The sequence below is a fragment of the Ursus maritimus genome (assembly GCF_017311325.1).
Source record: "Ursus maritimus isolate PB19 chromosome X unlocalized genomic scaffold, ASM1731132v1 scaffold_X1, whole genome shotgun sequence".
Taxonomy (NCBI): Eukaryota; Metazoa; Chordata; class Mammalia; order Carnivora; family Ursidae; genus Ursus; species Ursus maritimus.
This window is the reverse complement of record NW_024423319.1, coordinates 57,110,415-57,132,258: the sequence shown is the minus strand read 5'-3', so window position 1 is coordinate 57,132,258 and position 21,844 is coordinate 57,110,415. Positions and strand designations below refer to the sequence as shown.

The window sequence follows — 21,844 nt, the reverse complement described above, 5'->3', positions numbered from 1 at the left end:
TAAACCTAAAAACAGATGTCTTTTCTCTTTGACAAATTAGCCTAATGAATGACAAGGATGAGAAAGTTACCAATTTTTGAATCCGTAAGTTTTCAAGCCAGGAGTATTTGTACCATGTTCAGACAAACATGAAAGGATTTAGGCAATCAATAAGATTTGTAACTAATTCTGTTAGATTTATCTCTTGTCTCCGCTCTATCACCTTCTCATTGCCTTTCACAGAAGTTTAAGGGCTCTGATTTTTACAGCTGAATAACTATGGTTGTGATAAAGGAAAAGTTCCACCAGTGGGATTTCTTGTTTCTTAGTAACTAACCCATTAAAATACATGCATTTTACTTGGAAAAGGGGTCGGTATTCATAAAAAAGGCCAGCTTTCCCCAAAAAAGAAAAAAATACTGAAGTCAAAAATACCTGATTAAAAAATTCAAATATACAAAGAAAATATGCTAGGTACACAATAGTCCCTTGGTAAATGCCTGTGTTACTGATATCATTTTGGAGCATTATCTATAGATTAAACCTGGGTTTAAAGAAGGCACAGGATAAGCAACTAATCTTAAAAGTAGTCATTAGTTCAAAGGATTGGGATTTTTTAAAGCTATGTTTACAATGCAAAAGTTTTAGTGTTTTCAAGGTATTTACAGAAACGAATACATACTAAATGATTAGCTCTATTTATTATTTTTTTAAAGTAGTATTTTTATATCAGGGAAATGAAACTATAAAGTTAGTGACTTCATACTCTGATGGTTTTTCTCATATTAAGCAATTATCACTTATAAAAAGCTATAAATCCAAGAATTACAACCTCAATACTTACCCTGACTACACTGAAGTCCAGCTTAGTCTCCTGTGCACACTGTAATATGAGCTGAAAGCAATTTTTACTTTGATTTGTCATTCCATTTTCATAATAACGCTGTAAAATCCTTTGTTGTTCTACAGTAAATACAGAACGTAGATTCATCTAAAAATAAAAGAAGATACTCAGAAAATTGGAGTAAGAATTGGGTGTATGCAGAATTTGCATGCTTCCATTTTTTGATACATTTTCAGTGCTTCAAAGCTGCAAGATTTATTTAATTGAACTAATTCCCAGTAATGGGCAATAATTTGTGTGCCAAAGGGAAACAGGTTCTAACTGAAAATTATATATAATGCAAACACTTACTAAATTTGTTCAGAAAAAGTAACAACTTTAAGGACAAAAAGAGAGAGAGAGAGGAAAACCCTATCTGGTTAGTGTCAGTACATTGGGAAATAAAGGTTCTTTCACTGAAATAAGTATTTATGGCTAGTAAAGCCAGAGATGGTGGTAGCCATACATTCGTGGTCAGTTATCAACAAGAACACTCGCTGTTCTTTCTCAAACAAGGCATCTGGCATACGTCTAAAAGCCAGAAACTGTGGTCTGAAACAAAGAGGTGCTTTTATTTTTCCTTTCTTAAATAAAGGGGTTCTTTATATATATTAAATCAAAACCTCTCTTAAAAAGCTTAAAAATAGGGGCGCCTGGGTGGCGCAGTCGTTAAGCATCTGCTTTCGGCTTAGGGCGTGATCCCAGCATTCTGGGATCGAGCCCCACATCGGGCTTCTCTGCTGGGAGCCTGCTTCTTCCTCTCCCACTCCCCCTGCTTGTGTTCCCTCTCTCGCTGGCTGCCTCTATCTCTGTCAAATAAATAAATAAAATCTTTTTTAAAAAAAAGCTTAAAAATAAACAGGAAGTGTTGATGATTCAAAATATCTCTGCTTTAAGCAATACTAACCAAAAAAATATTTTTAATAAATATAGTATATAAATCAAAGTTCAAAATCATTTGCATTTTACTAAAAGTAAACCATGTAAAAACTACATACTTTTAATTAAATTGGCAGCAACATAATTATACAAGAGGAATTTAAAAATTCACTTTATCCTTTCTGCCAATACACAAGGTATTTAATATTAAGAGAAAACAACCTCTGAAACTCAGAATAAAAAGCAGGTCAAACTCTTTTTTTCTTAGAAACGAATTCTAGTAGGGCATTTTATAAAAAAAGAACCCTTGTAATTAGATTAAGGCACCTTTTGGTTCTTATTAAAAGTGTTCATACTGAAATTGTTATTCCTAAAAGTTGACAGAAAGAAAACACTTTCTAAGGAAATCGTCCTTTTAAAATTAGGAAAACAGCAACAACAGAAACACTATAAGCCAAACCAAACACAAATCATTCTAGTATACTGGGTATGGAAACAACCAAGTACACTGACATGGAAATAAAAATAATGTTCCTTTCTCTGAATATGTTAAACAATAAAGTAAAGACAGCCATACAGCCATCTATTGCCTTTTGTACACCTGACTTTTTTTCTTGCCCACACAAACATCTTCCTATCTAATGCTAAGAAATCCAATTAGAGAAAATCAGATGTGGGAGAGGACACAGGAAATATGAGTAGAGTTTCTCCCTGAAACTTTCAGGAACCAAATAACTCTACTAACTTTCTGAAGGGGTCTCATTCTGGAGTGTGACCAAACTTTCAAGAATGGTTGGGGCAGAGGGTAGTGATGGTATCCATCAAAGCAATATTTACTATCATGGCTGTCACCTTTCAGAGCAATTCGGGATTCTTTTCCCTAAATAATTCAGCTACAGTCAAGAGAGGAGCTGGGAATAGAAAAAAAGGGCAGAGATCTTATATCAGCAACTCATAGAGGAAAGATTTCAAATGTCTAAGAAATTCATGACAAGATGCTTTGCTTTCTTGTTTACAAAAATAAAAATTAAAACATAAAAAGAGAGAGAGAGGAGCTGGGAGGCAGAGGACAAAACCTAAAATAGGTCATCTGGTGTGAGCTTAGAAGCAAGGATTTTTGGAATGAGTTCTGAGGAGGGCCATAAACTTCAATTTCACTAATGTATAATGAGGGTAATGGCTCTGATCCTTCTCTGCATGTCTGTAACTACAAAAATAAAAAATCCTAGAGGACAAGATATGAGTGATCCTCATGTGTGATGATACCTGCTGTAAAATATACGAATGTTTACCTATTGGCTAGCTACAACAGTTACATGTACTCAAGTGTGATATAAGCATTAAAAAGCACAACAGGTTCTTCCTCACTGATATCAATAGCCAAATATAGATGCTGAATACTAAACTGATTTCTGGAGTCTACGTTCTGACAGTAGACAATGCTGTGACCTTTTTAGTTTTTTTTAAAATTCATAGCAATAGCAGGAAGGTCAGCTTGCTCAAGAGATCTAATGTTTTTTTTTTCTTTCAAATGATAGGACATTTATTCTTTATCACAACTAGATAAAACCTTATAAGCAAGATAACTTGTCATTATCTCTACCTACCCTAGTCTATTAAGTGGCAAGATATTGAATGACTGCATAGACAAAGTTACTAATCATTTGCACAAAACCAGGAAGAGAATTGTAAAAACCTTCATTTTAAAAGTTGGGTTCTTATTTCTGTGGAAATAAAATGGCAAGCCATTGGTTTAATGGAAATTGAAGTTTGTTGGGTTGAGGTATGGAGGGTAACTGAATTAAGGAATTGAATACTGAAATAAGTCATTTAGCCTTACCCCAAGATTTACTAATTTAATATTCTTGGCAATGTGCCACTCACTTAGCACATGACAGCCTATAGGAATAAGATGACCTGTGTGCTACACTTAGCTCCACTGTGGACTAGTGTGTAAGTCACTTAATTTTTATGAGCCTCTATTTCCTAACTTGTAAAATGCTAAGATATATGACATGTTCTACCTACCAGTCTGGGTTTTTACAAATAATTTAGGATATGTGAGCTCATTGTCTTAAATTGTAAAGCATGCTATAGTTGTAACACATCTGTAAGTATGACTAGGCTCTTCACTTTATCTATCATATTCAGATATGGGATTTCTCAGGTTGCTCTCAGCTTTAGGATTCAGTGTTTTAATAAAGATCCTGAGCCACTGAAAGGATTATGCTCAGTTTGTTCTATTCAAACAAGCAGAGCAATGAGTAAAATGTTATAAATTTATTGCCTCAGAAGTACTTGAAAAATGAAGCTTCTAAGAATGACTTCCCCTTAGCAGTATCACATAGCTTAGGTCATATTTTCACATGGGAACATTTCAGATAAGTTTCTACATACCATTGTTCTTATGCACCTGATGTCATACATAAACCCAGATCTAGTAGTGCCCTAATAATGTCTTAACTGGTTAAATCATTTGAAAAATACCAAAAAAATTTTACTCCTAAGTGTTCATTCTTGGAAAACTGATTCTAACAATGGGCTGAGTCCATAAAATCATCACCAGATCAAATATAGCACATTCTTTCCAATATTGAAAGTTTCAATTTAAGGTATACANGTACACCACTGATTTTTTTTTTTTGGTTTACAAAGAGTTGCACCTGGGTTAATAAAACATTTTGAACATCTTTAATTTGACCAATATACCTCTATTAGCATTGCCCTTTTTATCCATTATTATTGTTCACTTTTTAATTTATATATAGTTAATTTCACTCTTTTTGGTATACGGTTTTATGAGTTAGGACAAAATATATATTAATGAAACCACCACCACAACCAAGATACAAAACAGATCCATCACTCCAAAAAAATTCCCTTATGCTGCTTCTTTATAATTAACTCTTCTAGCCATCCCAGCCCTGGGCAACAACTAATGTGGTTCTATAATTTTGACTTTTGAAGAAAGTTATGTAAATGGAATAAAAGAGTATCTATTCCTCTTAGACTAACATCTTCCACTTAGCATAATGCATTTGAGATTTTTTTCTGTGTTGTCTGTATGAGTAGTTTTCTCCTTTCTATTGCAGAGTAATATTCCATTGCATAGACTGTACCATAGTTTATCCATTGGAGGACATCTGAAATTTCCAAGTTCTTGGCTACTGTGAATAAAGTTGATAAGAAAAAAAAAATCTGTGTGCAGGTTTCTGCCTGCAAATGTCTTTTCATTTATCTGGAGTAAATACTTAGGAGTGGGATTTCATGTGGTAAGTGTATGTTTAACTTTATACGAAATTACTAAACAGTTTTCAAAAGTGACTGTAAAAAATTGCTTTCTTGCCAATATTCTATAAAAGTTTAAGTTTTTTTTTACTTTCTCACCAGCATTTATTATTATCAGATATTGTTTTTTTATTTTTTAGAGAGGGAGAGAAGGGGGGAGGGAGGAGAAAGATGGAGAAAGAGAATCTTAAGCAGACTCCACACTCAGCACAGAGCCTGATGCACAGCTCCATCTCACAACCTTGAGATCATGATCTGAGCTAAAATCAAGAGCTGGACACTTAACCAACTGAGCCACTCAGGTCTCCCACTTATCAGATATTTTTAAAAATGTAATACAACTACACTATGATCCAGCAGTTTCACTACTATTTACTCAAAGAATACAAAAATACTAATTCAAATGGATACATACACCCCAATGTTTATAGCAGCATTATCTACAATAGCCAAATTGTGGAAACAGCCCAAGTGTCCATCAACTGATGGATGCATAAAAAATAAGTGGTATATATATTCAATGGAATATTACTCAGCCATAAAAAAGAATTCTTGCCATTTACAATGACATGAATGGAGCTAGAGTATTATTTGAGTGAAATAAGTCCGTCAGAGAAACACAAATACCGTATGATTTCACTCATATGTGGAATTTAAGAAACTAAACAAATGAACAAAAAGAGAGAGAGAGAGAGAAAGGGAAGCAAATCAAGAAACAGACTCTTAACTATAGAGAACAAACTGATGGTTACCTGAAGGGAGGTGGGTGGGGGGAGGGGTTAAATAGGTTATGGGGATTAAGGAGTGCACTTGTGATGAGCACTGGGTGTTGTATGTGTTGAATCAATAAATTGTACACCTAAAACTAATATTACACTGTTATGTTAACTAACTGGAATTTAAATGAAAACTTAAAAAATTAAAAACAAATAAAAATTAGCCATCCTAATAGGTTTATAATTATATGTTATTATTGTGGTTTTAATTTGTATATCCCTAGTAATGACATTAAGCATTTTCTAGTATGTTTTTTAGCCATCTATCTACCTACTTTATAGAAGTGTCCAAATATTTTTCAAGTTTTTTAATTGGATTTTATTTCTTTTAATTTTATTGAGTTTTTAGGGCTCATTACATATTCTGGATACAAGTCCTTTATCAGAAATATGATTTGCAAGTATTTTCTCCCTGTTAGTAGCTTGTCCATTTTATTTTATTAAAGTGTATTTCAAAAAAATTAAAAAAATAAGTGTATTTCACAGAAAAGGTTTTAATTTTGATAAAGTCCAACTTATCACTGTTTTCTCTATTAAAGATTGTTGTTTTGGTGCTATATCAAATAAATCTGTGTGTAGAAAAGATCAGGCAGGGGTGCCTGGGTGGCACAGCGGTTAAGCGTCTGCCTTCGGCTCAGGGCGTGATCCCAGCGTTGTGGGATCGAGCCCCACATCAGGCTCCTCTGCTATGGGTCTGCTTCTTCCTCTCCCACTCCCCCTGCTTGTGTTCCCTCTCTCGCTGGCTGTCTCTATCTCTGTCAAATAAATAAATAAATAAAATCTTAAAAAAAAAAAAAGGATCAGGCATCCTAGATGAGTCATAAAATATGAGGTTTTCCGGTCTGGCTGTTGGGAATGTAAACAATTGTGGGTCCTATTTGAGCTATGAGGATTGTTTGCCTGATTCTTTCTAATGGTTCTTTCCTTGTCCTTGGTAATTTTTTCACACACTGGAGCTGATTAGTATTTAGCTAAAGGCTTGAGGGGTCCCTCTATAAATCTCCATAGCTTTCTCAATGTGCAGCTTTCATCTCTCTGCGAGCTTTCTCCTCTCCAGTATTGTCCCTCAAATTCTAGCCACCCTACCCTTTCTGAACTCTGCATCTTCAACTCAGAGAGAATTCCAGTCTGTTTGGTTTCACTTTCCTTTGGTTGTGATCTGGATACTTTTTTCAGACAGTAATTTGAGACACTAATAGGGTTTATCTTGTTTCCCTTCTCTCAATAATCATGGTCTTGTGCTGTCTTTTGCTGAATATCTGAAGTCCATAGTTTCATATATATTTTTACTTTTTTGTTTGTTTTTAGATATTTAAGATAAGAGGGTAAATCTTGTTCTTGTTACTTCATCATGGCTGTAAGCAGAAGTTCAGGTGGCCTTTAGGAGCAGTAGAATAGGAACATTATGTTAAGAATCAGGAAATATCTGTTTATATTCAGCTTCACTACTTACTAGTTTTGTCACCTTAGCAGAGATAGTTGGTCTTTTGGACTCAGTTTCTTCATCCAAAAAATGGGGCTATAAAATCTTTTCTCTATTTTTCTTCATATAATTAGTTACCTTCATTAAAATACATGGTAATCTATAATGTATTGTGTAAAAGCTATTTTTGTTAATAGTTAACATATATAACCAACTACTTATTCCTACAAGTAATAGTTATTTTAACACATACCAAGCCACTCCTACATCATTTGTATACAAACCTCAAATGAAAAAAATATACATTATTATATTATCATGGCCAAAGGAATACAGATGCTATGACTCTCTTCTATCTGATGAGAGTCTGATCTTTGAAAATTCTGAGGGGATGACATCCATGTGTATGGATGCCTCTGCATAATTTTTTAATGTAAATTGTATTTAAAATAAAAGGATATATATAACTAGGTGAATTATTCTACTAAAAACTAACTGATTAAGCAGTTATTTGGAAGAAGCTTGATTAAATATACAAAAATGAATTGGCACTTTGAGCTTAATGAAATTTGAACATGTGTAAGAGTTGCTATTGTAAATCTGTTTTCAGTTGTCATTTCAATCTGTCATTTGCATTGAATGATGCTCATCTTTACAAAAAGCAGCTCTAATTACCTTATTTTATAGTTTATTAGCCAGAATTTGCAGATATTGCAAAAAATAAATTTCGCCATCTTCTAAGTATAAAATTGAGTAACACATATTTGCCTATTCTAATACTATGAAAGGATATTCATTATTTCTTTACGGGGCTATAATTACTGAAATGTATTGCACACACCTTTTATCTGTCATTTCAGAGATATAATTGTCCTCCATCACTTAGGTGGAAATATGAAACAAGAAATTATAACAACAGCCTATCATATGACTTTCTTAAGATACAAAGCAATTGAACATTGACCTTATTTTAAAAAACATTTAAAATTCTGTGTAATTAATATTCATATTTTCTAGCTACATAAAAGCTAAATATATATGCATAGTGACCTGGGTACAAATTGCAAAACAATTTTGTGTTTACATTCTTCACATAAATATATGAAAAGATATACATCTGTAAGGACATATACCTCTATAGCTTCATGTCTAATGTCTAAAAAGATTACTGGTTGTTCAGGGGGGAAAAAAAGGCTTTAACAGATTAGGAAGGGAAGACGGCAGAACAGAAGGATCCTGAAACTCATCTCCTCCCATAATATACTGAGGCAACAACATGTATTGCAACTTACTGTTAAAATGACCTGAAGACTGGCAAAACGGAGTTTCCACAGATAAAATATTTAAGAAAATGTCATATCCAAAAGGGTGGGAGGGGAAGAGAAATGGTCAGGAACCAAACTCCTGGTGTAGTGACTGACAAGCAGGAGGGACATCACAGACACAAAGGAGTGAGGGGATCAAGTTCCACACTGGGCATCCCTAGCCCTGAGGTCCTGCACTGGAAAGACTAGTCCCCATAATGCTTGGCTTTGAAAATCAGCAGGACTTAACATCAAGAGAACCCAAGGTTTATAGAAAACCATGTCTCTGTCCTTAAAGAGCCAGGATGGTTTATAACTTAGCCCTAGACCCAGCACAGAAGCGGGAATTTGAAAAGAGCCTGGGTAATATATGAAAGAGATTTATTGACTAATTTTACAATACATGCCAGATGGACAGGGATCTGCAGAAACTTTCTCCAAGTAGAGAAATGCTGTCAGGCACCATTTTTCTTGCCTTCCCTCAACGCAGATAGTCAGAAACTTGTGGGAGACAGTTCTGACACGCTCCATCTAACTTGCTAGCATAGCTTGCCCTGTCTTAAAGTTACCCTGTAGACCTGCTCCACCCAACCTGCCAACCTGGCAGGCACACCTCCAAAGTGATTCCCACCTTTCCATAACTGGCAGGCAGCTTCAATCAGAACAAGTGTCCCCCCAACCAAAGTGACTTCCACTCTGCCACACACAGCAAGTAGCCTTGACTAGAACAGGTGCCTATCCAAAGTAACTCCTGTCCCAAGGAAGTGGTACTAGTGGCACACACTAGCATCCCTGCAGTAGCTTCAGCCAGGCCTCTAAGCTAGCCATGCCAGGAGTAAACCCTGCCCATCAGAACACACACAGTAGCTGCAACCAGGCCTTTGGGCCAACTGTGTTGGAGGCAGACCCTCCTCATCTTGCACCCACAGAGTGACAGCAGATCATTGTAGACAGCCAAGGTGAGGTTTGGCCCTGCTTAACAGCATGCCCATAAAAGCTGCAGTAGCTTCCCATCTAGCTGCACACAGGACAAGCCCTCCCTACCAGTGCACCCATAGCAGTTGCAGATATACATTGCAGCCAGCTGGGTTGAGGGCCAGCCCCACCTACCACCATGCCTATAGTAGTTGCAACCCAGCTCCCCCCCCCAAAAAAAAACCCCACATATAACCCACACAGAGGATACCCTGGGAGCACCTGGTTCTGGTGACTGGGGAGATGGTGCTACAAAGCACCACAGAATGCCTTCTAAATAAGACCATTGCTTTCGAGACCAAGAGATGTGGTTGACCCACCTAATACATAGAAACAAACACAGAGAGTCAGGCAAAATGAAAAGACAGAGGAATATATTCCAAAGGAAAGAATAAGACCAAAGCACAGAAAAAGAGCTAAACAAAATAGAGATAAGCAATCTGCCTAATAAACAAAGTAATGGTCATAAATATGCTCAAATGACTTAAGAGAAAAGTGAATGTACTCAGTAAGAACTTCAACAAAGAGATAGAAAAATTAAAAAAATAACCAAAGCTGAAGAATACAACAACTGAAATGGAAAATATATTAGAAGAAATCAATAGCAGATTAGAGGATGCAGAAGAACAAATGAGTGATCTGGAACACACGGTAATGGAAAGCAACCAACTTGAACAGCAGAAAACAAAAGAATAAAAGAAATGAGGATAACTTAAGATACCTCTACAATAATATCAAGCATAATAGCATTCATATTATAGGAATGCCAGAGGGAGAAGAGAGAAAGAAGGGGACAGAAAACTTATTTGAAGAAATAATAGCTGAAACTTCCCTAATCTGGGGAAAGAAACAGATATCCAGGTCCAGAAATTACAGAGAGCCACAAACATAAAAACCTTTGGAGGTCCATATCAAGCTGTATAATAATTAAACTGTCAAAAACTAAAGATAGAATCTTAAAAGCACCAATAGAAAAGCATAGTTATATAAAAGGGAAACCCCATAAAACTATCACCTGATTCCTTAGCAGAAATTCTACAAGCTACAAGAAAGTGGCATGATATATTCAAAGGGCTGAAAGGAAAAAAAGAAGAACATAGCCAAGAATACTCTATCCAGCAGGGATAACATTCAGAATTGAAGGAGATATAAAGAGTGTCCCAGACAAAAAAAGTTAAAGGAGTTTATTACCCCAAAACTCATCTTACAAGAAATGTTGAAGAGACTTCTTTAGGTGGAAAAGAAAAGGCCATAACCAGAAGTAAGAAAATTATGAAAGGAGAAAATTTGAATGGTAAAAACATATAATAAACAAAGTAGATCAATCCCTTTTAAAGCTAGTATGAAGGTTAAAACACAAAAGTAGTAAAATTGGATATAGCTACAAAAATTAGTCAAAGGATATACAAAACAAAAAAAAGATATTAAATATGACATCACATATATAAAATGTGGAGGAGGGAGTAAAAATTGGACTGCTTTTAGAACGTGTTCAAACTTAAGCTACCATCAACTTAATATAGACTGCTATAAGATGCAATATATAAACTCCTAAGATGCTATATATAAGCCTCATGGTAACCACAAACCAAAATCTGATAATAGACACACACACACACACACACACACACACAAGAGAAATCCAAGCATGACACTAAAAACAAAACAAAACAAAACAACAACAAAAAAGTCATCAAATCATGAGAAGAGAACAAGAATACAAAAAAAAAAAACAACAGAGAACTACATAAACAACCAAGAAAACAATTAACAAAATGACAGTAAATACATAACTATCAATAAACATTTAAATGTTTAACTATTAGACCAAATGCTCCAATAAAAAAAAGATAGGTTGACTAAATGGATAAGAAAAACTTGATCTATCCATGTGCTGCCTATGAGACACTCATTTCAGAACTAAAACACAGACTAAAAGGGATGGGACAGGAGCACCTGGGTGGCTCAGTCGGTTAAGTATCTGCCTTCAACTCAGGTCATGATCCCAGGGTCCTGGGATTGAGTCCCACAGTGGGCTCCCTGCTCAATGAGGAGCCTGCTTCTCCCTCTCCCTCGCCTGCCACTCCCCCTGCTTCTTCTTTCTCTCTGTCAAGTAGATAAATAACATTTCTAAAAATAAATAAATAAACAAGATGGGACAGAAAATGATATGCCATTCAAATTGTGGATAAAAAGCTGGAGTAGCAATACTTATATCAGACAAAATAGACTTTAAAACAAAGACAGTAGCAAGACTCAACCAAAGGGCGCTACATAATGATAAAGAAATCAATCCAAAAAAAAAAAAAGGATATAACAATTGTAAATATCTATTCACCCAACACTGGAGTAAGTAAATATATAAAACATATTAACAGACGTAAAGGGAGAAATGGACAGTAATAGAATAATAGTAGGGGATTTTAACACTACACTTACATCAATGGATAGATAATCCAGAAAGAAAATCAACAAGGCAACAGTGACTTTGAATGACACATTAGACCACATGAACCTAGCAGATATATACAGAACACTCCATCCAAAACCGGAGAACACACATTCTTTCAAGTGCATATGGAGCATTCCACAGGACAGATCACATTTTAGGCCACAAAACAAGTCTCTGTAAGTTTAAGGAGAATGAAATCATATCAAGCATCTTTTCCAATCACAGCAGTATGAAACTAGAAATCAATTACAAGAAAAAATATGGAAACACAAACACATGGAGGCCAAACAACATGCTACTAAACAAGGAAAAAATTAAAGAAGAAATTTTAAAAAAATACATGGAGTCATATGAAAATGAAAACACAATGGTCCAAAATCTTTGGGAGCATCCAAAAGCAGTTCTAAGAAGGAAATTTATAGCAATAAAGCCCAACTTCAAGAAACAAGCAAAATAACAACCTAAACTTACACCTTAAGGAGTTAGAAAAAGAAGAACAAACAAAGCCCAAAGCTAACAGAAGGAGGGAAATAATAAATATCCAAGCAAAAATACATGAAATAGAGTCTAAAAAATAAAAAAAGATCAATGAAAGCAGGGGCTGGTTCTTTGACAAGATAAAATTGATAAGCATTTACCCAGACTCATTAAGAAAAAAGAGAAAGAACTCAAATAAATAAAAAAAGAAACAAAAGAAGAGAAATTACAACTGATATCACAGAAACACAGAGGGTTATGAGTCTACCATGAAAAATTACATGCCAATAGATTGGACATAGATAGAAGAAATGGATAAATTCCTAGAAACATACAATCTTCTTAGACTGATTCAGGGAGAAATAGAAAATTTGAAAAGACTGATTTCTAGTAATACAATTGAATCCCAACAAACAAAATTCCAGGACCAGTTGGCTTCGCAGGTGACTTCTACAAAACATTTAAAGAAGAGTTACTACCAATCCTACTCTATCCCCAAAAAATAGAAAACAAAAAGAATTATTCCTAATTTATCCTATGAGGTCAACATTAAACTCTTATCAAAACCGAAGACACTACTAGAAAAGAAAATTACAGACCAATATCCTTGATGAGCACAGATGCAAAAATCCTCAACAAAATATTAGCAAATCAATTTCAAAAATACATTAAAAGGATCTTTCACCATATTCAAGTGGGGTTTATTCTAGGGATACAAATATAGTTCGATATATGCAGATCAATCAATGTGATACAGCACATTAACAAAATGAAAGATAAAGATCATATGATAATCTCAACAGATGTAGAAAGAGCATTTGACAAAATTCAGCATCCATTTATTATAACAATTCTTAATAAAGTGGGTATAGAAGAAACATAGTTCAAAATAATAAAGGCTGTATATGGCAATCCCACTGCTAACATCATACAAAACACTAAAAAGCTGATATCTTTTTCTCTAAGTTGAGGGACAACACAAGGATGTCTGCTTTCACCAGTTTTATTCAACATAGTACTGGAAGTCTAGCCAAAGCAAACAAGAAAAAGTAATAAAAGGCATCTAGATTGGTAAGAAATTAGTAAAATTGTCACTATTTGTAGGTGGCAAGACTGAAAACCCTAAGGATGCCACCAAAAATTATTAGAACTAATAAATGAATTCAGCAAAGTTGCAAGGCACAAAATTCATATACAGAACTATGCTGCATCTATATACACTAACAACAAAATAGCAGAAAGTAAAATTAAGAAAACAATCCCATTTGCAATTGCTTCAAAAAGTTACGTAAAAAGACATTTTACCAAGGAGGTAAATGACCTGTACTCTGAAAACCGTACAGCACAGACAAAAGAAATTGAGCATGACACAAATAAATGGAAAAACATAGCATATTCATGGATTGGAAGAATTACTGTTGTTAAAATGTTCATATGATCCAAAATAATCTACAGATTAAATCCAATCCCCATTAATATACCAATAGTATTTTTCTCAGAACTAGTATGAAAAATCCTAAAATTTGTATGGAAACACAAGAGACCCTGAATAGCCAAAGTGATCTTGAGAGAGAACAAACCTGGAGGTATCACCGTCCCAGATTTCAAACTATATTACAAAACAATATATAGTGATCAAAACAGTATCGTACTGGCACAAAAATAGACACATAGATCAATGGAACAGAACTGAGAGCCCAGGAATAAACCCACATTTATATAGTCAATTAATCTATGACAAAGGAAGCAAGAGTGTATTTTAGGAAAAAACAGTATCTTCAATAAATGGTTCTGGGAAACTGGACAGCTATATTCAAAAGAATGAAACTAGGCCACTTTCTTAAACATACACAATAATAAATTCAAAGTATATTAAATACCTAAATGTAATACCTGAAACCATGAAACTAAAAGAAAATATAGGTAGTAAACTCATGGACACTGACCTTAGCAATATTTTTCTGCATATGTCTCACCATGCAAGGGAAACAAAAGAAAAAAATAAACAAGACTACCTCAAACTAAAAAGCTTTTGCACAGTGAAGAAAACCACCAAGAAAATGAAAAGACAACAAAAGGTAAATACCATATAATTTCACTTACATGTAGAATCTACCAATAAAAAAAAGAACCAAAACAAATGAATTAACAAACAAAAATTAAAAAAAATATAAGAAAATAATTGGTTGCCAGAGGGGATGGCATGTGGGGGAGCAGGCAAAATAGGTGAAGGGGATTGATAGTTATAAACTTTAGCTTTGCAGATGATAGATCTGATAAGGAGTTAATATCCAAAATATATAAAGAACTTAAATAACTCAACACCAAGAAAACAAATAATCTGATTAAAATTGGGTGGAGAACCTGAGTACACATTTTTTTTTAAGAAGACATACAGTCAACCGACACATGAAAAAATGCTCGACATCATTAATTATCAGGGAAATGCAAATCAAAACCACAATGAGTATCATCTCACACTAGTCAGAATGGTTAGTATCAAAAAGACAAGAATAACAAGTGTTGGCAAGGATGTGGAGAAAAACGAACTCTCAAACTATATTAGTGGGAATGTAACTTGATGCAGCCACTGTGGAAAACAATGTGGAGATTTAAAAAAAAAAAAAAAAAACTAAAAATGGAAATATCATAAATCCAGTAATTCCAAGAAAACAAAAAACACTAATTCAAAAAGATATCTGCACCCCTATGTTTATTACAACATTATTTACAATAGCCAAGATATGGAAGCAACCTAAATGTCCATCAATAAATGAATAGATAAGGAAGATAGGGCATATATATGCAATGAAATATTACCCAGCCATAAAAAGATAATGAAATCTTGAAATAAGACAGAGAAAGATAAATACCATATGATTTCACTTACATGTAGAATGTATTAAAACAATGAAACAAATGAATTAACAAACAAACAACAACAAAATATAGGAAACTATTTGGTTGCCAGAGGGGAGAGCTTGGTGGAGGCGGGGGCAGGCAAAATAGATGAAGTGGATTAAGAGTTACAAACTTTCACTTTTAAAATAAATAAGCTACAGTGTGGAGCAAAGATGGCAGCATAGTAGGAGGAAACTAGGCTTGTCTCTTCCATGGAACACAACTGGATAACTCTCAAATAATTTAAATACCCCAGAAATCAACACAAAGACTGACAGAACAAACTCCACAACTAAAAGGAGAAAAGAAGCCACATCAAAGAAGGTAGGAAGTGCAGAGACTTGGTTTGGGGGAGAAACAGATCACAGGTACTGCAGAGAGGACAGAACCACAGTCGTGGAGAAAGGCAAGAGTGAGAGGAGCACACAGGGGAACACATAAGAACACCTCCCCAAAGCCATTGGCTGGAAAAATAAGAAGGCCTGATTTTCATGAGTTCTTGCAACAAGCGGGGCTAAAAGAATGGAATTTTAAAGGTTGGCAGGCTTGGCAGGAATAACCCTGAGTGCACTGCCCTACTCCTGGAGAGAAAACAGGCAAACAACCCAGGGGCAGATGGCTTGGAAACGGGGATCTGAAGAATGCCTTGGGCCCACAGGGGGGATATTATTATTCCCTCTTCTTGGAGCTCATCCTTGAGAAGTAATATACACAGAGATTCCTCTCTGGGACAAAGGAGCAGGCTGGTGCAATTTTCCTCCCCTGTCCCTCAGCATAAACACAGAGCCACCTGCAGAAAGCAGCTCAGCCCTGACACTGACTGCCGAACCTGCTTACACCAAGTTCCAACCTCTGAGCTCTGGCACCACTGCCCTTCTCATCCTTCTTTGTCAAGTTTGCCTCAGTCCCAGTGTGGTGGGTCTCTTCCCCAGAAAACCAGCACAAAACCCTGTCTACACCACATCTCCTAACCAGAGAGTTCTGTAGGGTTTCTGTTCTAATGGAAGTAGAATCAGATCTCATTTAACAAGCAGAGCAGAGCACACCTAGTTAAAACTTGCCACATTCTGGCCAAGGAACAAACACATCCCACTGCAGGAAAGGAGAGCCTCTACAGACGACTGGTCTGAAGGAGAGAGAAGCCAAAGCACCCCAGCAGAGTGCACAAAAGACACACCAGAGATACTCCCTGCAGAGCCAGGCCCCAAACAATGTATGGACTCTTCTTCATAAAGCCATTACACTCAGGAACAGGAAACAAAACAGGCTTTTCTAACACAGAGAAGAAGACAGAGACTTAGACAAAAATGCAGAGACAGAGAAATTCATCCCAAATGAAAGAACAAGACATGGTCATAGTCAGAGATCTAAGCAAAACAGATATAAGTAAAATGCCTGATGGAGAATTTAAAGCACCCATCATAAGGATACTTGGTAGGCTCAAGAAAAGAAATGAAAAGTTCAGGGAGGACCTTACTGCAGAGATAAAAAAAAAGTTAAAAACAATCAGTTAGAAATAAAAATGTAATAACTGAGATGAAAATAGACTTGGTAGAATGAACACAAAGATGGAAGAAGCAAAGAAACGAAGTAGTGATACATAAGATAAATTAATGGGAAATAATGAAGCTGGGCAAAAGAGAGAAAAAAAGAATTATGGAACATGATAATAGACTTAGGGAACTCAGTGTCTCCATCAAATGTAATAACACTCATATTATAGGAGTTCCAGAAGAAGAAAGAGAAAAGGGGGCAGTGAATTTATTTGAGGAAATAATAGCTGAAAACTTCCCTAATCTGGAGAAGGAAACAGACATCCAAATCCAGGAGGCACAATGAACACTCATCAAAATCAACAAAAGCAAGCCAATACCAAGACATATTGTAATTAAATTTGCAAAATATAACAGTAAAGGAAAAATCTTAATAGCAGCAAGACAAAAGAAACCCCTAACTTACAAAGGAAGACCCAGAAGGCTAGCTACACATCTGTCAACAGAAAAGGAGCAAGCCAGAAAGGGGGTAGCATGATACACTCAAAGTGCTTAATGGGAAAAATGTGCAGCCAAGAATATCAAGCAAGGTTATCATTCAGAATAGGAGAGATAACACATTTCCTAGACAAACAAAAAAACAAAGGAGTTCATGACCACTAAACCAACCCGGCAAGGAATGTTAAAAGGGACTCTCTGAGTGGAAAGGAAAGACCAAAAGCAACAAAGACAAGACAGGATCAGAGAAAATCTCCAGAATCAATGAAAAAAGAAGTAATAAAATGGCACTAAATACATATGTATCGATAATTACTCTTGGGATGCCTGGATGGCTCAGTTGGTTAAGCATCTGCTTTTGGCTCAGGTCATGATCCCAGGGTCCTGGGATCAAGTCTTGCATTGGGCTCCTTGCTTAGTGGAGAGCCTGCTTCTCCCTCTGCCTGCTGCTACCCCTGCTTGTGCGTGCTCACGCGCTCTCTCTCTCTCTCTGACAAATAAATAAATAAATAAATAAAATATTTAAAAATAATTAATAATAAAAATAATAAAAGTAATAATAATAGTAGTAATTACTCAAATGTAAAGGGACGAAATGCTTCAATCAAAAGACACAGGGAGTCAGAATGGATTTAAAAAAAAAAAAGACCAACACCCATTTATAAGCTGTCTGCAAGAGACTCATTTTAGACCTAAAGACACCTGCAGATTGGAAGTGGGGGAAGGAGAAATGCTTATCATGCAAATGGAAGTCAAAAGAAAGCCAGAATAGCAATACTTGTATCAGATAAATCAGATTTTAAACCAAAGACCACAACAAGAGATGAAGAAGGGCATTATATCATAATAAAGGGGACTATCTAACAAGAAGATCTAACAATTGTAAATATTTATTCCCTAGCATGGGAGCAGCCAATATATAAAACAATTAATAACAAACATAAAGGAACTCATTGATAATAATACAATAATAGTAGGGGACTTTAACATCCCACTTACATCAATGCACAGATCATTTTGGCAGAAAATCAACAAGGGAACAATGGCTTTGAATGACACACTGGACCCGACGGACTTAGATATATTCAGAACATTCCACCTACAGCAGCATAATACACATTCTTTTAAAGTGCACATGAGATGAGTCAAGCAGAGAAAGACAGTTATCATATGGTTTCACTCATTTACAGAACATAAGAAATAGCAGGGAGAGCAGTGGGAGAAGGAAGGGAAGAATGAAGGGGGGGGTAAACTGAAGGGGGAATGAACCATGACAGACTATGGACTGTGGGAAACAAACTGAGGGCTTCAGAGGGGAGGAGGAGGGGGGACTGGGATAGGCCAGTGATGGGTATTAAGGAAGGCACGTATTGCATGGTGCACTGGGTGTTATGTGCAAGTAATGAATCATGGAACACTACTTCAAAAACTAAGGATGTACTCTATGGTGATTAACATAATATAATAAAATTTTTTTTAAAAAAATGCACATAGGACATGCTCTAGAATAGTTCACAAATTAAGGCACAAATTAGGTCTCCACAAGTACAAAAAGGTTGAGATCATACCATGCATATTTTCTGACCACAGTGCTATGAAACTTGAAGGCAACTAAAAGAAAAATAATGGAAAGACCACAAATACATGGAGATTGAACAACATGCTACTCAACAGTGAATGGGTCAACCAGGAAATCAAAGAAAAAATAAAAAATAATACATGGAAACAAATCAAAATGAAATATAATGGTCCAAAACTTTTGGTATGCAGCATAAGTGGTCATAAGTGGGAAGTATACAGCAAGACAAAACTACCTCAAGAAGCAAGAAATATCTCAAAAAACAACCTAACCCTTACACCTAAAGGAGTTAGAAAAAGATCAACAAATGAATCTGAAAGCCAGCAGAAGGGAAATAGTAAAGACTACAGCAGAAATAAATGATATAGAAACTACAAAACAACAACAACAACAACACACACACAATAGAACAGATCAATAAAACCAGGAGCTGGTTCTTGGAAAAAAATGATAAACCCTTAGACAGACTTATGAAAAAGAAAAGACAAAGGACCCAAATAAATAAAATCACAAATGAGAAAGGAGAGATAACAACCAAAACCACAGAAACATAAGCAATTATAAGAGAATATTATGAAAAACTATATGCCGACATATTATACAACCTGGAAGAAAAAGATAAATTCCTGGAAACATACAAACTACCAAAACTGAAACAGAAAGAAATAGCAAACTTGAACAGACCAATAAGCAGCAAAGAAATTGAATCAGTAATCAAAAATCTACCAACAAACAGAAGTCCTGTACCAGATGGCTTCACAGGTAAATTCTACAAAACATTTAAAGAAGAGTTAATACCTATTCTTCTCAATTATTCCAAAGAATAGAAATGGAAGGAAACCTTCCAAACTCAATCTATGAGGCCAGGATTAGCCTGATTCCAAAACCAGATAAAGACTACACTAAAAATGAGAACAACAGGCCAATATCCTTGATGAACATGCAAAAATTCTCGATAAAATACTAGCAAACTGAATTCAACACTATGCTGAATGAATCATTCACCATGATCAAGTGGGATTTATTCCTGGACTGCAAGGGTGGTTCAGTATTCACAAACCAATCAATGTGATATACCACATTGAGAAAAGAAAGGAAAAGAACCATATGATCATTTCAATAGAGGCAGAAAAAGCATTTGGCAAAGTATAACATGGGTTCATGATTAAAACCCTCCACAAAGTAGGGTTAGAGGGACTTAACTCAACATAATAAAGGCCATATATGAAAAACCCACAGCTAATATAACCCTCAATGGAGCAAAACTAAAAGGTTTTCTCTAAGGTCAGGAAAAAGACACAATGTCCACTCTCACCACTGTTACTGAACATCATGCTGGAAGTCCTCACCACAGCAGTCAGACAACAAAAAGAAATAAAAGCCATCATATCGGCAAGGAGGAAGTCAAAGTTTCACTTTGTAAAGTCACAGGGTGAAAAATCAATATACAGAAATCTGTTGCATTTCTATACATATACCAAGAATGAAGCAACAGAAAGAGAAATCAAGGAATTGATCCCATTTACAACAGGAACAAAAACCATATGATACCTAGGAATAAACCTAATCAAAGAGCTAAAAGATCTGTACTCTGAAAACTGTAGAACACTTATGAAAGAAACTGAAGAGGCCACAAAGATATGGAAAAATATTCCAAGCTCATTGATTGGAAGAACAAATATTGTTAAAATGTCTGTATTACCCAAAGCAATCTGTACATTTCATGCAAACTCTATCAAAATATCAACAGCATTTTTCAGAGGTAGAACAAACAATCCTCAATTTTGTATGAAACCTCAAAAGATTCTAAATAGCCAAAGCAGCCCTGAAAAAGAAAAGCGGAGGTGGAGACGTTACAATTCTGGACTTCAAGTTACATTACAAAGCTGTAGTGATCAAAATAGTTTGGTACCAGCACAAAAGTACACACATAGACCAAAAGAACAGAACAGAAACCCAGAAATGAACCCATAATGATATGGTGAATTAATCTGTAACAAAGCAGGAAAGAAAATCCAATGGGAAACAGTCTCTTCAAGAAATGGTGTTGGGAAAACTGGACAGCAACATGCAAAAGGATGAAATTGGACCACTTTCTTACACCATACACAAAAATAAATTCAAAATGGATGAAAGACCAAAATGTCAGACAGGAATCCACTAAAGTCCTAGAGAAGAATACAGGCAGTTACCTCTTTGACATTGGCCATAGCAACTTCATACTAGATATGTCTCCTGAGGCAAGGGAAACAAAAACAAAAATAAGCAATTGAGACTTTATCAAAATAAAAAGTTTCTGCACAGTGAAGTAAACAATCAACAAAACTAAAAGGCAACCTAAGTAATGGGAGAAGATAGTTGCAAATGACATATCTGATAAAGGGTTAGTATCTAAAGTATACAAAAAATTTATAAAACTCAACACCCCCCAAAAAAAAATCCAGTAAGAAAATGGACAGAAGACGTGAATAGACATTTTTCCAAAGAATACATCCAGATAGCCAACAGATACATGAAGTGATGCTCATCATAACTCATCATCAAAGAAACACAAATCAAAACTACAATGAGATATCACCTCAAACCAGCCAGAATGTCTAAAATTAACGACACAATAAACAACAGCTGTTGGAGAGGATTCAGAGAAAGGGGGTCAACCCTCTTACACTTCTGGTGAGAATGCAAACAAGTGCAGCCACTCTGGAAAACAATGGTATGGAGTTTCCTCAAAAAGTTAAAAATAGAACTACCCTATGATCCAGCAATTACACTACTAGGTATTTACCCAAAGAATACAAAAATACTAATTTGAAGGGATACATATACCCAGATGTTTATAGCAGCATTATCAACAATAGCCAAATTATGAAAGAAACCCAGATGTCCACTCACTGAAGAATGGATAAAGAAGGTGTGATATATATATATATATATATA

The 21,844-nt window shown here is 35.4% G+C and overlaps 1 protein-coding gene across 1 annotated transcript in view; it reads right to left on the bottom strand.

The window, feature by feature from the left end:
* HDX (highly divergent homeobox) overlaps positions 1–21,117 on the bottom strand; it is a 207,872-nt gene extending 186,755 nt beyond the window's left edge. Inside the window, exons 1-2 of the mRNA XM_040630621.1 lie at positions 21,100–21,117; positions 824–970 (exon numbers count right to left, since the gene is read on the bottom strand). Of these exons, the coding sequence (XP_040486555.1) occupies positions 824–970; positions 21,100–21,117 (165 nt within the window). The remainder of the gene's footprint in view (positions 1–823; positions 971–21,099) is intronic.
* Between the last annotated feature and the right edge of the window lie 727 nt (positions 21,118–21,844).